The 17,631-nt window shown below is 33.7% G+C and overlaps 1 protein-coding gene across 3 annotated transcripts in view; it reads left to right on the plus strand.

Moving 5' to 3' along the window:
* Positions 1-597: 597 nt before the first annotated feature.
* Positions 598-17,631, plus strand: part of LOC6050221 (retinal homeobox protein Rx) — a 103,011-nt gene continuing 85,977 nt past the window's right edge. For 2 of the 3 annotated variants that reach the window (XM_038265345.1, XM_038265348.1), the window contains exons 1-2: positions 598-1,289; positions 1,378-1,491. In XM_038265345.1, coding sequence (XP_038121273.1) covers positions 1,076-1,289; positions 1,378-1,491 — 328 coding nt within the window. In that variant the 5' untranslated portion in view covers positions 598-1,075. The remainder of the gene's footprint in view (positions 1,290-1,377; positions 1,492-17,631) is intronic. The other variant, XM_038265346.1, reaches the window with a different exon arrangement.

Genomic DNA, 17,631 nt, shown 5'->3' on the forward strand with positions numbered 1-17,631 from the left:
CTAAGAAAAATAGTCTATCACCTATAAAATGATTCAATCAATTGACTTCTTATCGAAAACAGATAAAATAAAAAGATTTATAGCACTTTTTGTTTATTTAAAATTTCAACCAAATTTTCGGTGTTTACCTAAAGCATCTTGCAATGAAGTATGCGGAATTGTGAATAGTCTTCTTACTTCATCTCCTTGAATTACACACAATTTTCATTCATCAAAAGTGCTTCTCATTGCGGGATCGAGCGGCCATACTTCCTTCGCGCGGTATAATTCGATTCACCAATACTAGTTTACATCAGTCTGTTGATGAAATTCAATGAATAAAAATCTCAAAAACGATGAGCTTTTCACTAACACCAGCTTACCGCGGCGCTGAGATTGCGAGTGTTGGTGAGTTACCGCCAATAAAACAGAGAGAGCGAGTGGGAGAGGTGTGCGTGAGCGCTCGCCCAAAGCTCACGTGACAGAGCGAGATGGTCGGCATCTCGTGCTCACCAGAGTGAGACAGCGCTCGACGACGAAAACGCCTCCCATCGATTCGACGTCGAGCCAGCATGGCACGGCCAGCAAAACCCAAGGATAACTAGATGTTGATTTACCTTTCGTGCGTCCAGTTGTGTAGGCTTTCCGTCGACGTCGCCGTCGTTGTTCTCTTTCGCGTGCTTTCGTCGTGTTCCTCGGCGGAGCTTTTTTTTTTCGCGTGCCGACGCGGGAAGTGCACTTCATCGCGTGACTTGTTTTTGGCGCGGTTTTTCGAACAAGTTGTGGCTAGCCGGATGGGATTGAGGTTTCCCGGGTTTTCCGGATACTGGTGGCACGTGTTCGCTGGGTAGATTGTGACTGGTGTTGTGGAATTTCCCGAAATTGGATGAAAACCAAAGCGGTTTGTGAACAAAGATCCGGCAGCGAACCGGAAGTAAGCTCCCGCAAGGAAAAGCTCAGTGAATCCAAAGTGCACTTGAAGTGAGACCAAATGGATCCGGTGAAGTAGTGTGACCCCACGTTGGATCAGTGATAAAAAATAGAGGAAGAGCTTGTCTTAGTGATATTAAAAACCAGTGTTCCCAGAGCCCTTAGAATGGACATCAAGGCGCTGTCGGACGTGCAGAAGCAGATCTTTCAAAATCTGGTCGAAAAGCTGATCGCGCGGAACAAATTCCCGCCGTCGGAGGCCGAGGATGTCCAGAAGCTGCTGGAGAATGTCCGGGACGCGAAAAACTTCCACAAAATCATGGAAAAGCTGAAGGAGTGCGGCCAGCTGGACCTCGACATCGAGGAGAACTTTCGCGAAGGTGATGCTTCCGCCAGACTTCCCCGAGAAACCGAGTTTAGAAACGGATAACAAACTCCCCCTTCGTGGTTTTGTCTTCTTCTTTGCAGAGAACGGATTTTTCCTCAAAGACACGGCGAAAAAGTTCGGACCCGGCGGCCAAACGCTGACCCCGCGGCACACCATCGACGCGATACTAGGTTTGAATAATTGTGAAAATGGAGGTAGGCCCCCGCGCGCGCTTTGAGAATACTAATGAAACTGAGGTCCGCTTTGCATTGGGGGATGGAAACTTGAGTGCATTTTTTAAAAAAACGGGGTAATTTTGATAGTTACTCTGATTCTTAAAAATTTCAATCTGAATGTGTGTAAATTGCATGTGTTTCGCAAAAATTACCATAAGACAGGTTATTTTTCATTATTTTATTTGGAAAGTTTATTAACTTTCAATAAAATGCATAAAAATTTCAGGTTTAGGATAGCAACCAAGGAAGTTGTTGTCTTCTTATTCAAAAATTGTCATACTTACGAACCCAATCCTGCAACAATCTGATTGTTAAAATAAACAAATTTTGTTGTAAATTATTTTGTAGACAATACTTTAGGGGATAAATCAAAATTGATATCGATAGTTCCCGTAGTTTTGAGGTACTAAAATGTATGTAACATAAATCTTGGTGCAAAAGCTCTGCTTGATAGTAATGTAAACAAAAAGTTCCAAATTAATTAGGAGATAAAAAGAAATTTATTTTTTTCATATTATATAAAATTTTGATGATATATTTTTTCTAGAATGATTGATAAATTTTCCAAATATACTAAAAAAATCGTTTTACTGAAAATGGCTTTAAATCTGAACATTTTTTTTTAATTCTGTTTTAGTAACGCTTAATACTTATCTTAGAAACTTATTCCAATTTTTTTAAGTATAAAATTGCCCAAAGAATCCGCTAATGCATTCCGTTTTTCGATTTGAACTAATTTTTGATTAATAAAATGATACTTTGAAGGTATTTAAATAATCCTACTTATCAAACAAAAAAAATGGTTTATTTGCTCCTCTTACAATTTATTTGGATTGCTTTTTTCAGTTTAAAAGGGGATATTTTTTAAGTAATAATAGCATGTATTATTTTTTTTGCATTTTCAATAATCTTCTTTTCAAATATTTGTTCGAACCGTTACTAAAAAATAATTAAATATAAAAATTTAAATAACAAGCCATAGTCTCAACATTTGAATCAAAAAAGTGTTTTGAAATGCATTTTACTCTAGTTCAGTAGTTCTGCAATCATTAGTTTTCCAAAAATGTAAGAATTGATGAAAACAAAAAAGAATAGCGAAAACAAAACTTTTGTTTGTGACAATTTTGAAAAATTCTAAACATTTTCAAATAAACCCAAACATTTGAAAAATGATTTTAAATGCCGGGTAATGAATTTCAGGAGATTGCTCTTACATTTTCATTAAAATTTATAAGGCTGGTACAAATATTTATAAAAGTTTTTACCACCACCCCCCCTCCCCCCCCCCTTCAAAATTGGCCCGAAAAATCAGAGGGCAAAAAAAATATTTTTACAATAAACTTCAAAATTTCAATGAAAATTCTAGTGCAACCAGCTGAAATCAAATTAAAATACATTCTCCAGCGTTTAAAATCATTTTTAACATGTTTGGGTTTATTAAAAAATCTTAAGATTTTTTGAAAATCTTCGATGCAAAATCTTTTTTCCCGATACAATTTTTGTTTTTGTCAGATCTTAGATATTTTGAAAACTAATGATTGCAAAACAACTGAACTAGTGCAAAATGCATTTAAAAACCCTTTTTTTCATTTAAATGTGAAGACTATGGCTTGTTATTTAAATTTTTATATTTTTAAGCTTTAAGTAAAATGTAATTACAAAAGCCGACTCGGTCCTAACCAGGTCCCAGCACCGTAAAGGACCTAATAAAAATAATTTCATGAAAAAAAAACCTCTGAAAATGTGTGCTTTTGCCACTTTTCTGGTGTATTGCCACTTTTTCAGTAAAAATTGAGGTAAAATCAAAACATTTAAAAAGGTAATATTCAACCTTCCCAAATTACACCTTCCAAATTTACAATTTTTTTTTTTACTGTGATAAACAGTGAGGTAAAATTATATCAAAGAAAATGTAAATTTACATTTACAAACATGTACACAAATACAATTTACACTGTTTATTACTGTATTCTTTATTTTATGAAAAAGCATGTAGATTTTTTTAGATTCCCAGAATATAGGAATTTTCTTCAACACCTCGCTCCACAAGCTGAATATTGTTCCTTGGGCCATTTTAGGACTCTGGGGCAAATATGAGCAAAATCGGTTAACACTTACCCATTGATACTCGAAGGTATGGTTTGGAAAAATTGAATAAATGTATGGAAAACCCAATTTTTATACGCTTTAGTCTGCACGGTGCTCTACTTCTATCCAAATATTCCTAAAATTGAGATTCTCATTGAAAATTAAATGCTTTACAACTTTGTACACAGAAAAAAAAACAATTCTCGTAATCGTGAATAAGTACACAAATGTGAAAACCACGAAGGGATTTATTCATGAGTATTGTGCATTTGCACTATAAACGTGAATATATTCTTTCGTGGTTCTCGCATTCGTGAATTTAATTCACGATTTTGAGAATTCATTTTTTTTCGTGTAGAACATACCTAAGCTGCAAAACTCGATCCTGAAAAGTTATTAGCGATTTAAAAAAATCATTTTTGTATGAAAAACATTTTTTTCGACAACTTTAGTCTCGGGTACCAATGAGTTAATATCAACCAATGTCGCTCAAAATTTGCAGAGATGCTTAAAATAATAAAAAAAAAACGTTTTCTGTTTGTTGAGCAGGGGGTGATATTTTCTGGGCACCTTTATGTTTACCTTAGGATACTTATTACAAGTTAGCAGTAGGGAACACATCAACTGCGTAGGTGCATAAAGTTATTATTTTGTTAAAGAAATAAGCTCAACGGAAAAAACGGAATCGACGTAACACCTTATAATGTGGCCTTCTTAAACCTTGCGGTTTTGTCAACGGATCCACAGGCGTGTATCGTTCTTTTTGCGACAAGACTCCGCCTCCCGGGTCTCCTAAGTGTGAAGGTATGGGCACGGGGAGAGGGCACTGAATACCTATATTTACACTTAGAATTTTTTTTTGAAATAAGCTCAACACAAGAAAGATTTTAAAACGATGTTTATTCAATATTAGAACAAATTAACAAACCCTTCACCACATAATAAAATTAAGCCCCGCGCACTTCAATCTTCAGCTTCACTCATTAAACTGCCATCAGCCAGCAGCTCACCGAGTGACCTCCATCGACCACCGTCACTAACCGCACCACTAATGGACGCTGTCGACTGTGTTCTCATCCTTTTGCCGTGCACCCTTCTAATGATTAATTAAGTGCTAAAATGAGAGGAGGAGGTTGGTAGCTCACCTTTTAAGCTACCTTCAAAAGGAACGGTATTGTTATACGTCAACCTAAAGATCCGAAAGAGCAGAAGCTCAACCCCGTGGAATCCCTTTCACACATCGGTCAGCCGTGCCGGTTCACCGTAAATACCGGGCATTAATAAATCAATCAAGCAAAATTGATTAATTTATTTTTAAGCAGGTCGTCCTCCCGCTCGCCCCCTCTCCTTCGATGATCTGTTAGGGGTTCACTCGGCACAAGTGACTCTAGACATGACAGCTGGACAGGCTGAACGTGCACAGTCAGTGGAGCGTTAAAGAACAACGCAGCGTTTTGATCGGCGCGGAAGATTTTCATTAGCAGTCAATAAAAACACTTTTTCCCTTTTGCTGACGGGACCCACCTTCTTGAGTGGGAGAGCTAGGGTTGTCCTTTGCCTTCGGAATAATATAAAATTTTGAAATTCAGAAAATTTGCTTCAGAAAGCATGACTCTGAAAGGACTTCCAACAACCACCCCACCATTCGATCGCGTTGAACCCAACTGCATCGGCCGTCTGGATTAAAGAAGCCTGCCCCCCCGGTTTGATCAGTGTTCTTTAACACTCCTCCGTCCAAGGCGGAAAAAAAGTTGGAACGCTAACTTCAACTCTCTGGTTCTCAGCCAAAACTCAACCAATCTGGATGATTCCTTTTTCCAGAGATTTGTACGGATCTCCAGATGAGCCTAGAACTTTGCAGATCTCGATTTGATCAATCCTCTAATTACTACGACTAAATTAGTCGGAGCAACTTTTTTTCCGCGTGTATTTCCGAAAAGCGACTCAAGCGGGAACATTTTTGCTACGCTGCAAAAATACAATAACTTTGCTAAAATGTTAGCAAATCCCATAAAATTATATATAAAAATTTCCGTTATGATCTCAGGATTATGATGAGCTTCTCAAATTTCCATTATTTTCTCAAAAAAAAAATCACAAAACTACGTAAAACTACAGAAAAATAAAAATGCCTCATTTTATGACAAGAACTTTATGGTAAAATCATTGATTTCATTGATTTTTTTATGAAAATGTTTCAAGTGATCTAAATTATATGTTTCAGAATCATTCTGGGTGTGATTCTTCCTAAATACTACAAAATTTTACCAAAACTACGTAAAATACAGAAAATTTTATGCTTTCCTTTAGAACGTTATTTGCTTCATGGTAAAGTCATTGATTTATTTTATGAAAATGTTTCAAATGATCTAAATTATAAGTTTCCGAATCATTCTGAGTGTGATTCTTCCTGAATACTACAAAATTTTACCAAAACTACGTAAAATACAGAAAATTTTATGCTTTCCTTTAGAACTTTATTTGCTGCATGGTAAAGTCATTGATTTATTTTATGAAAATGTTTCAAATGATCTAAATTATAAGTTTCCGAATCATTCTGAGTGTGATTCTTCCTGAATACTACAAAATTTTACCAAAACTACGTAAAATACAGAAAATTTTATGCTTTCCTTTAGAACTTTATTTGCTGCATGGTAAAGTCATTGATTTATTTTATGAAAATGTTTCAAATGATCTAAATTATAAGTTTCCGAATCATTCGGAGTGTGTTTCTTCCTGAATACTACAAAATTTTACCAAAACTACGTAAAATACAAAAAATTTTATACTTTCCTTTAGAACTTTATTTGCTTCATGGGAAAATCATTGATTTATTTCATGAAAATGTTTCAAATGATCTTAATTATAAATTTCAGAATCATTCTGAGTGTGATTCTTCCTGAATACTACAAAATTTTACCAAAACTACGTAAAATGCAGAAAACTTTAAACTTTCCTTTAGAACTTTATTTGTTTCATGGTAAAATCATTGTATTATTTCATGAAAATGTTTCAAATGATCTAAATTATAAGTTTCCGAATCATTCTGAGTGTGTTTCTTCCTGAATACTACAAAATTTTACCAAAACTACGTAAAATACAGAAAATTTTATACTTTCCTTTAGAACTTTATTTGCTTCATGGGGAAATCATTGATTTATTTCATGAAAATGTTTCAAATGATCTAAATTATAAATTTCAGAATCATTCTGAGTTTGATTCTTCCTGAATACAACAAAATTTTACCAAAACTACGTAAAATACAGAAAATTTTAAACTTTCCTTTAGAACTTTATTTGCTTCATGGTAAAATCATTGAATTATTTCATGAAAATTTTCAAATGATCTAAATTATAAGTTTCCGAATCATTCGGAGTGTGTTTCTTCCTGAATACTACAAAATTTTACCAAAACTACGTAAAATACAGAAAATTTTATACTTTCCTTTAGAACTTTATTTGCTTCATGGGAAAATCATTGATTTATTTCATGAAAATGTTTCAAATGATCTAAATTATAAATTTCAGAATCATTCTGAGTGTGATTCTTCCTGAATACAACAAAATTTTACCAAAACTACGTAAAATACAGAAAATTTTCAACTTTCCTTTAGAACTTTATTTGCTTCATGGTAAAATCATTGATTTATTTTATAAAAATGTTTCAAATGATCTAAATTATAAGTTTCCGAATCATTCTGAGTGTGTTTCTTCCTGAATACTACAAAATTTTACCAAAACTACGTAAAATACAGAAAATTTAATGCTTTCCTTTAGAACTTTATTTGCTGCATGGTAAAATCATTGATTTATTTTATGAAAATGTTTCAAATGATCTTAATTATAAGTTTCCGAATCATTCTGAGTGTGTTTCCTCCTGAATACTATAAAATTTTACCAAAACTACGTAAAATATAGAAAACTTGATACTTTCCTTTAGAACTTTATTTGCTTCATGGTAAAATCATTGATTTATTTTATGAAAATGTTTCAAATGATCTAAATCATAAGTTTCCGAATCATTCTGAAAGTGTTTTCATCCTGAATACTACAAAATTTTACCAAAACTACGTAAAATTCAGAAAATTTTATTCTTTCCTTTAGAACTTTATTTGCTTCATGGTAATGTCATTGATTTACTTCATGAAAATGTTTCAAATGATCTAAATTATAAGTTTCCGAATCATTCTGAGTGTGATTCTTCCTGAATACTACAAAATTTTACCAAAATTACGTAAAATGCAGAAAACTTTAAACTTTCCTTTAGAACTTTATTTGTTTCATGGTAAAATCATTGAATTATTTCATCAAAATTTTTCAAATGATCTAAATTATAAGTTTCCGAATCATTCGGAGTGTGTTTCTTCCGGAATACTACAAAATTTTACCAAAACTACGTAAAATACAGAAAATTTTATGCTTTCCTTTAGAACTTTATTTGCTTCATGGTAAAATCATTGATTTATTTTACAAAAAGGTTTCAAATGATCTAAATTATAAGTATCCGAATCATTCTGAGTGTGTTTCTTCCTGAATACTACAAAATTTTACCAAAACTACGTAAAATACAGAAAATTTTATTCTTTCCTTTAGAACTTTATTTGCTTCATGGTAAAATCATTGATTTATTTTATGAAAATGTTTCAAATGATCTAAATTATAAGTTTCCGAATCATTCTGAGTGTGTTTCTTCCTGAGTATACTCTAAATTATAAGTTTTCAAAACTTTCTCTTTATTTTTTCAACCGAAAAGTTATATTAAAAAAAAATACAAAATAAACTTCAATACAGATTTTTTCAAAAATCGAGATATTTGTTGCAAAAATTTTCCAACTTTATTTATCGATGTAAAATCGAATTTGCAATCAAAAATTATTTTAGTGATTTTTTTATAAAGTGCACCGTTTACAAGTTATAGCCATTTTTAGGTAACTCTTTTGAAATTTGTTAATTTTTTAAAATTAGTGCCCATGTTTGCCCACTTTTGAAAAAAATCTTTTGAAGAGCTGAGAAAATTTTCTATATTTTGCATTCTGAACATTGTTGATAACACCCTTAGTTGTTGAGATATTGCCATTCAAAAGTTAAAACACAGGAAAATTGATGTTTTCTAAGTCTCACCCAAACAACCCACCATTTTCTAATGTCGATATCTCAGCAACTAATGGTCCGATTTACAATGTTGAAATAGGAAACATTTGTGAAATTTTCCGACCATTTCGAAAAAAAATACATTCAAAAATTAAAAATTTAGACTAATATTTTAAAAAGGCGTAATATTGAATGTTTGACCCTTTTAAAAATATTTTCAGCTTTTCAAAAATATTTTTTTCAAAGGTGGGCAAACATGGGCACTAATTTTAAAAATTAATAACTGCAACTTTTTTTCAAAAAAGTTACCTAAAAATGGCTTGACTTGAAAACGGTGCACTTTATGAAAAAAAAATCACTGAAGCTCTTTTTGATTGCAAATTCGATATTACATCGAAAAATGAAGTTGAAATTTTTTTGCGAACAATATTTAGATTGTTTGAAAAAATCAGTATTGATTCAAAACACCATAACTCGGTCAAAGATTTTTTGCCCATTCTAGAAATTTATGAAAAGTTGGCATTTGATGTCCTTTAAAACATATCAGAAAATAAAAAAATAGTGTTTTTTTTTGCAAATCAAGTTTTAGTAACAAAAAGTGAAATTAAAAATCACCAATTTTTTTTTACCGTTTATTACTTTTTTTTAAGGTTAGTCCTTATCTTTAGCTACAACTTTGCCGAAGACACCAAATCGATCTACAAATTCCTTCAAAAGATACAGATTTTGAATTTTCACATATCATTTTTGTATGAACAGCTGTCAAATTTGTATGGAAAATTATATGGACAAACTAATGATGCAAAATGGCTTCTTTAGGCATACCGAAGACACCAAAATAGTTTCAGCCGGATTAAAAAACACAAAAAATAAAATTAAAGAAAAAATACCGATTCTGTAGGGAACTGCTCCTATACAATAAGCTTCCAAAACAATGCTCTACATTCTAATACCATCATAAAATTTTAAAAATTCTTAAATTTTCTGTATTTTACGTAGTTTTGATAAAATTTTGTAGTATTCAGGAAGAATCACACTCAGAATGATTCGGAAACTTATAATTTAGATCATTTGAAACATTTTCATGAAGTAAATCAATGACATTACCATGAAGCAAATAAATTTCTTAAGGAAAGAATACAATTTTCTGAATTTTACGTAGTTTTGGTAAAATTTTGTAGTATTCAGGAAGAAACACACTCCGAATGATTCGGAAACTTATAATTTAGATCATTTGAAAATTTTCATGAAATAATTCAATGATTTTACCATGAAGCAAATAAAGTTCTAAAGGAAAGTTTAAAATTTTCTATATTTTACGTAGTTTTGGTAAAATTTTGTAGTATTCAGGAAGAATCACACTCAGAATGATTCTGAAATTTATAATAAAGATCATTTGAAAATTTTCATGAAATAATTCAATGATTTTACCATGCAGCAAATAAAGTTCTAAAGGAAAGCATAAAATTTTCTGTATTTTACGTAGTTTTGGTAAAATTTTGTAGTATTCAGGAAGAATCACACTCAGAATGATTCTTAAACTTATGATTTAGATCACTTGAAACATTTTCATAAAAAAATCAATGAAATCAATGATTTTACCATAAAGTTCTTGTCATAAAATGAGGCATTTTTATTTTTCTGTAGTTTTACGTAGTTTTGTGATTTTTTTTTTGAGAAAATAATGGAAATTTGAGAAGCTCATCATAATCCTGAGATCATAACGGAAATTTTTATATATAATTTTATGGGATTTGCTAACATTTTAGCAAAGTTATTGTATTTTTGCAGCGTAGCAAAAATGTTCCCGCTTGAGTCGCTTTTCGGAAATACACGCGGAAAAAAAGTTGCTCCGACTAATTTAGTCGTAGTAATTAGAGGATTGATCAAATCGAGATCTGCAAAGTTCTAGGCTCATCTGGAGATCCGTACAAATCTCTGGAAAAAGGAATCATCCAGATTGGTTGAGTTTTGGCTGAGAACCAGCGAGTTGAAGTTAGCGTTCCAACTTTTTTTCCGCCTTGGTCGTTCGTGTAAGTATGGGATGCCTTGGACGGAGGAGTGTTAATGGAGTTAATCTGGTGAAAAGGAATTTAAATTTAATTATGCCAACTCTCGTCCGGCCTTGATTGAGAGGTTCGTAAACGCACAAAGAAACGCAACGCTTTGACCGAAGCAATCCCGAATCCCGGGCCACTTGAGCGAAGCGCTTATCGCTCGGATTCGATCTAAGGGCTCAAGCTCATCATCGTCGGGCAGCTGTCTGCACGACACACGAGTGGAGTGGAGTTGTTCAACAATTGGCATCTCAGAAACCGGAGCGAATATCGCACTCGACTTCCGAACGAGAATCGGCACGAGAGGCACAACAACCACCCTTTTGTTACGTGTGCGAAATGAGACGAGCATTGAGTGAGTTGTGTGTGAGTGTTTGTGCCGATAGTCATCAGTAGGCAATTTACCTTTGCAGGGTGAGATACTTGAGGGAAAGTGGTGCTCAAATTGGCACGGCTTTACAATACAGCTGTTTGGCGTTGTTGATTAGGATGCTGGGAGCGTTTCAGTTGTGTTGAGTTTGTTTTGTAGAAGTTTGGGCAAAGATCGAGAGTTAGTGTGTGAAAATAGGGGGTAGTAAATGAAAAAAAGCAGAGAATAACGTTACTTTAAAAAAAAACAAAGGTACATAAATGTTATCACTTCTTTAAAACAAAGTAAAAAATGTTACTTAATCTACCTTTAGGTGGTTGGTGCCTTACTCGCATTCATTATGTGATTACACTACACAGCCTGAAAAAGTGTATAAATAACCCTTATTTTTAATCAAAATATTTTAAATCCGGCAAAAAAAAAGTGTATTAAAAACACTAAAGTACTTATAACTTTTGATAGGGTTGTCAGATCTTCAACCTCTTGGGCTAATTGGAAAGGTCTTTTGATTACCTATCCAACAATGGGTCGAAAGATAGATCCGGACAACTTCTCTATCAAAATATTTGAGATCCGGCCCCAAACAAGTTTATAAATAACACTTAAGTGCTAATAACTTTTGATGGGGTTGTCAGATGTTCAATCTTTTGAACGCGTTGGAAAAGTCTTTAAAATACCTTTCTAAAAATATATAGCATGGCGGTTTTCTTACAAAAAACACCCTTTTTACAATCTTCCAAAGATTGGCTAAAATCGTTTTTTAGCATAACTTTTGAAGTATTTTTTTAAACTTTATAATATTAACTAGGTTCTTGTGGGACCCCAAGACGGATCGAATGGGACCAAAACGGTCCAAATCGGTTCAGCCAGTCTGGAGATAATCGTGTGTATATTTATCGGTGCACATACACACGCACAGACATTTGTTCAGAATTTGATTCGAGTCGATAGGTATACGTGAAGGTGGGTCTACGAAGTCGAATAAAGAAGTGCATTTTTCGAGTGATTTTATAGCCTTCCCTCATTGAGGTGAGGAATGCAAAAAGTATCGACGTGGTTTACGAATGGTGCCTATCTTCAGAAGGGATTTTTTTTATCGATTAGGCATCTTCAGCAAAGTTATAGTTTAAGGGGTTACATACATGTATATCGCAAAAAAAGTCAGAGGTTAGTTTGAGCGCACACTTCAACTTTTTTAAATTCGTTTTTCAGGACATTAAAATACACATTTTCACCTTCCAACAAAACAAATTTGAAGATATTTGGTTGCATCATTACCGAGATATAGCAATTTCAAGTTAGCAGTTTCAAAAAACGGGTGCCACGATATCTCAACACTGTCTTGACCAAATCGGCTCAAAATTTTGGTGAAGACTCGTTAAACCGGTTTTCAAAAAGCCCGATTTTCAAAAAGTTTACTTTAAAAAAAGATAAAAATATTTTTATGTTTTTCATTTTAAAAACGTTTGTTTTTAATTTTTATATTTTTTTAAAAATCAGATTTTAAATATTGGGCTTCGTCATGCACACGGAATACATTTTGAGAGTCTTCACCTCGAATTTCAGCCAATTTGGTCCACCCCATCTCGAGATTTCTTGGCACCCGTAAATCAACTCGGAGTTTAGAGAAAAACGCCAACAAAGTTTGACAGCCCGCTTTGCGCTTGTTAACAGTTTGAGCTTAAATCGTCTCTTACTCAGTTTAATCATGAAATATCTTCATGAAACTTCCAGGAGTGATTAATTATCATCTTTTGAGTAGATTTAACAAATATTCTGTAACATTAAATTTTGTGATTTTCTACATGTATGTAAACCCTTAATATTAGAACAGTACATAGAGAATAGGTACACGGACAAATCATGATTTTGAATGAACAAAAATGGATTAAAAAAAAACAATATTGCAATTTAAAAAAAAACTTTTCAAATCACAATCAAAGTTGCAATCGAGAATGAATTTACACATTTATTTATAAAGTTCGTCGTTTTCATGTTATAATTATTTTATGCTGAAACTTTTTCGAAAAATGTCATTTTTTCATTTTAAAAATATTTCTTGAAGCACATTGCTGCAATTTTCCTACAGGGTTTCTTTCGAAAGGGTTTTAAAAACATTAAAAATTAAACCGATTGTATCTAATTGAGATGCCGCGAGTGGAAAAATTACGCCCAGTAGAAGATGCAGAGAAAAAAACTATTTTTTGACAAAATTTTATCTTTAAGAGTTTCCTATCTCATCTATAAACAGGCCGATTCGCAAATTCAAAAAAAAAAATTGCAGAGGTGCTTTTCCTCCAACTATTTTTATTTTTTTTTCGCATTTTTCAAAACATATCGCCCTAAAATGCCTATTACTTGAAAACGGTTCACATTTTCAAAAAAAAGGGTAATGTTATTTTTGCAAGCTAATTTGATTTGGCATCTAATAATAATTTGCGAAATTTTGTTTGAAATATTTTAGTTTTTTTTTTGAAAATCGCCGAAATAAAAAAAATAACTTTTTCGATTTACAACTTTTCTGCATTTTTTTCTGAAAAGTCCTTATCATAAATTTTTATAAATTATCATTATGTATAACTATCCAACAAAATTGTATGAAGCGTTGTTATGTAATGATTCAAAATAGTTTAAAAATTCAAAGCCTAGGCAACCGGCAAATTCGTACAGATTAGAGTGACAAAAAATAAAAACTTTACAAAATTGTTTAAGATACCCCCCTGGCTTGATTCTTTAGAAAAAAAATAAATAACTGTGCCAAATTGAGCCAAATCGGTCAGGAGAAAAGGGTCGCTTTTTATCGTTGGAGATTGTATGGAAAAATTCGAAAAAAATGTATGGGGAAATCAAAAATTTCCAAACTTTGCCAAAAGGTGGCGTCAAATGAGTCGGACCATTGTCAAATGTGAGTGTCAAGTGTAAAATTTTATGCCAAACAACTTTGTCGAAGACCGCAAAACGATCCGAGTCCGTATTCTTTTAGTTTTTTTTTTAATTTTTTTTTCAAAATTCAACAAATATTTTATTGATAGAAATTGTCACCTTTGCATTCTTAATGAAAAAAATAAATAAATAAATAAATAAACTGTAAAATGTAATGAAAGGAATTTCGTATTATTTCTTTCGGATTTTTAAAATTTTTGCAAACAATCTTGAGGCGCTTATTCAATATTTTATCAACCATTTTAACATAAAATAAAAAGAATTGAATAGTTATAGTTATGGGACAGTTTTTTCTTTTATATATATGTAAAAAAAAGTTTACGCAGTTAAAATATGCTAAAAAAAATCTAACCAAACATTTGAAAACGAAAATTTGTGATAAAACCAAGAAAGTTATTAAAATATTTCAATGATCGATGTTTGAAAGTATTTTTCAAACAGTTTGTATTAGTTCAAGCAAAATTGGAATTCGAATAAAGGTATTGAAGCAATTTTGATAATTCCTTTAAATTCTGTTTAAACAGTTGTCTGATTACCTTTCCGAATCCTCTTTCAACAAAAGTACATAATATGACTTAAGCTACGTCAGATACTAAACTAATTATTCGAGATATTCTACTCAGGCTATTGTATCCCAATAAATTAAGTCACATCAAGCACTCGTTCGTTCCTGTTTTCTATGTGCCCAGCAAAAACCGCAACTTCACCTCAATACTCTTATTCAGGGATCATTATCGAGTTAGTTTCCCATTTGGCTCAGCTTCTACACCACTTTCCTTCTCAGAGCTGGCTGCTGTCATCTTGTTCATGGTCTTCGTCGGTCGGCACCACCAAAAGAAGCTTTCCGCCACCGTCCTTTTCGCATACGATTCTGTCCCGTCACTGTCTCCGTCCCTTTTAACGGGCGACTAATTGTTGTATCTTCTGCTGGCGCTTAATTTATCTAATTTCGTGCGTCTGAAGACGGATAATTGGACCGAGAAAGGGTTTCGTCTTTTGTTGGACACCGGACTTGAGTGATATTTAATACCAGCTTGTGTTCGCGCGCTCTCTCTCTCTCTTTCACCCTGATGACTTTGTTTGTTGTCTCTGGTTTTCCACTTTGATGGTTTTTCGAGACTTCTTTGGGTCTTGACGAGTTGTGTTTGTTTGTTTTTGTCGGCAGCGATAATGAGTTGTAAGCTTTATTGAGTGGGTGATTGAGTTTTGCTGTTAAGAGGGGGATGACTTTACGTTGAAAAATTGGTAATTTGAGATGGCGAACTGGGAACACTGCTCCGTCCAGAAATCTCAACCCAACCTGATTTCCGCTGCTGTCCGACAAAACCAACATCATAGTACGCTCGATCAAGAACTCCAACGACGGCCCGGGCCAGAAACCCCTTAAGGAAGGGGCACGATCCGAATCTCCGGAGCTCTACTTCGCGTCGTAAATGTGATGATAATTATTTAATAAAATAATTACCCTTTTGTACGGCTGGCTGACGGTTCAAAACTCGTTCCAACTTCCACCACTCACTCGCGTTGAAAGCAGCAGAAGTTCGGTTCAGCTCCAAGTCACGGCTCGTACATCAACCAAAGCTGGCCCCCACCCGTATTAGCGGGCACTGCCTTTTCTGGCAAGTTTCTTCGCTTCGGTTCTACACGCCACGCAGGTATCGATTAAGTAAAGATCAATCGGTTTTCCTGCTTTTATCGACCTGGTGCCATGGATGCATTAGACTTCAGCCGTCATGGTTTTATGAATGGCTGCGGCGATAATCACTGTTATTTTCAAACTCCCCGATGGGGAGCCTTGCTTTTTTTTCTCGCTCGTTATTCAAAAAAGGTTTCTGGCAGACTTGGGCTAGACCAGGGGGGAGCTCTCTCGCGCGCGGCTAATTCGTGTTGTTGAGCGATAAAAGGTACGAAAATTGATCACTTTTTAACGGAATGACTACCGTCGTGGCCTGTGTGTGTGTGTGGTAGCGGAAATGACAGTTGGAAATTGGTAGCACAAGTTCAGCAGCGCTACTCCATCAACTTCTGCTTCTGAATCGATTCTTTTCTTCTAAATCTGCAGATCGACTGTGGCCGAAACTGGGATTTAATCAAACAATTAGTCCGGTTGAGCGGGAATCGTGATTTTAAAAGGTCCTTAAGGCAAAACGTGCAAACATAACAAAGAAAGGACCCTCTCTCTCGTTCAACGGCGGCGACGAGAAAGGAGCCTGAGAAAACATTGGAAAACTGTTCCTCATCGAAGAAGCTCAGGCCCTGGAATGGGAAGAGTGGTGTCTCGAATTTGACGCTACAGGAGAGATTTTATCAGTACGAAATTACACCCTGACTTGTACTTTAAGCCGACAGGCAAAGTAATTTTGGGTTCGCTTCCTTGTTTCTTTTGGCGAAATGTTTCGAATAAGCTTGATTGCGGTCTTAAAAAAATCTAAAATTTATTTTATAAAAATCATAATATTTACAAAATGTAATGTAATATTTTGTGAGCTTTTTTTCTGAATGTCCATTTTCATATTTTTAAGTCCCACTGAATTTTGCCTTCCTCACTTCAATGAGGAAAGGCTATAAAACCACACGAAAAATGAACTTCTTTATTAGACCTCGTAGACCCACCTTCACGTATACCTATCGACTCAGAATCAAATTCTGTGCAAATGTCTGTGCGTGTGTCTGGATGTGAGTCCGTGCACCAAAAAATATGCACACGATTATCTCCGGATTGGCTGAACCGATTTCGACCGTTTTGGTCTCATTCATATTATTAAGTTTAGTAAAGTACTTCAAAAGTTATGTTAAGAAAACGATTTCGAATAAAGTCCGGAAGATTGTAAAAAGGGTGGTTTTTGTAAGAAAGTGTTAAGTGTTATTTATGCACTTTTTGGAGGCCGGATCTAAAATATTTTGATGAAAACGTTGTCCGGATCCACCATGCGACCTGTCTTTGTATAGGTAATCAAAAGACCTTTCCAATGAGTCTAAAACGTTGAAGATCTGACAACCCTATCAAAAGTAATAACCACTCAAGTGTTATTTATACACTTTTTTAGGCTGGATCTAAGATATTTTGCTAAAAATAAGTCTTGTTTATACTCTTTTTTGAGGCTCTTTAGTGTAACTTTATGAATGTAAGGAAGGCACCACTCACCTTAAGGTGGATTAAGCAACGTTTTTTTCTTTGAATTATGTTTTACAACATTTTAAAAAGCAATAGCTTTTGTTTTATGTTTTGTAATGTTTGTTCTTGAGAGTAAATTAAGTGTTGAATATATGGTCCTGTTTTACTTACCTATCCGTTAAAAACAATCGGCGAGCATTTTTTTTATTTTGATTCAACAGAAATAAGTGGAATAATGGAATAAATATTTACTTTTTATTCCATTTTATAATATTTTTTCCCCTTCTGTGAAACTTAATTTCCGTTAAAAATATTTACTGATTTTCAATATGATTGATAAACATTCTTTAATTTTGGACGAATACTATGGACGAAATAAGAAAATGTGGAAAGTTAAAACACAGTTTTTTTTTCTATAATTTCAATGATTTATCTGTTTTGTGGTGTTTTAACGTT

Source organism: Culex quinquefasciatus, chromosome 3 (genome assembly GCF_015732765.1).
Source record: "Culex quinquefasciatus strain JHB chromosome 3, VPISU_Cqui_1.0_pri_paternal, whole genome shotgun sequence".
In the NCBI taxonomy this organism is placed as follows: Eukaryota; Metazoa; Arthropoda; class Insecta; order Diptera; family Culicidae; genus Culex; species Culex quinquefasciatus.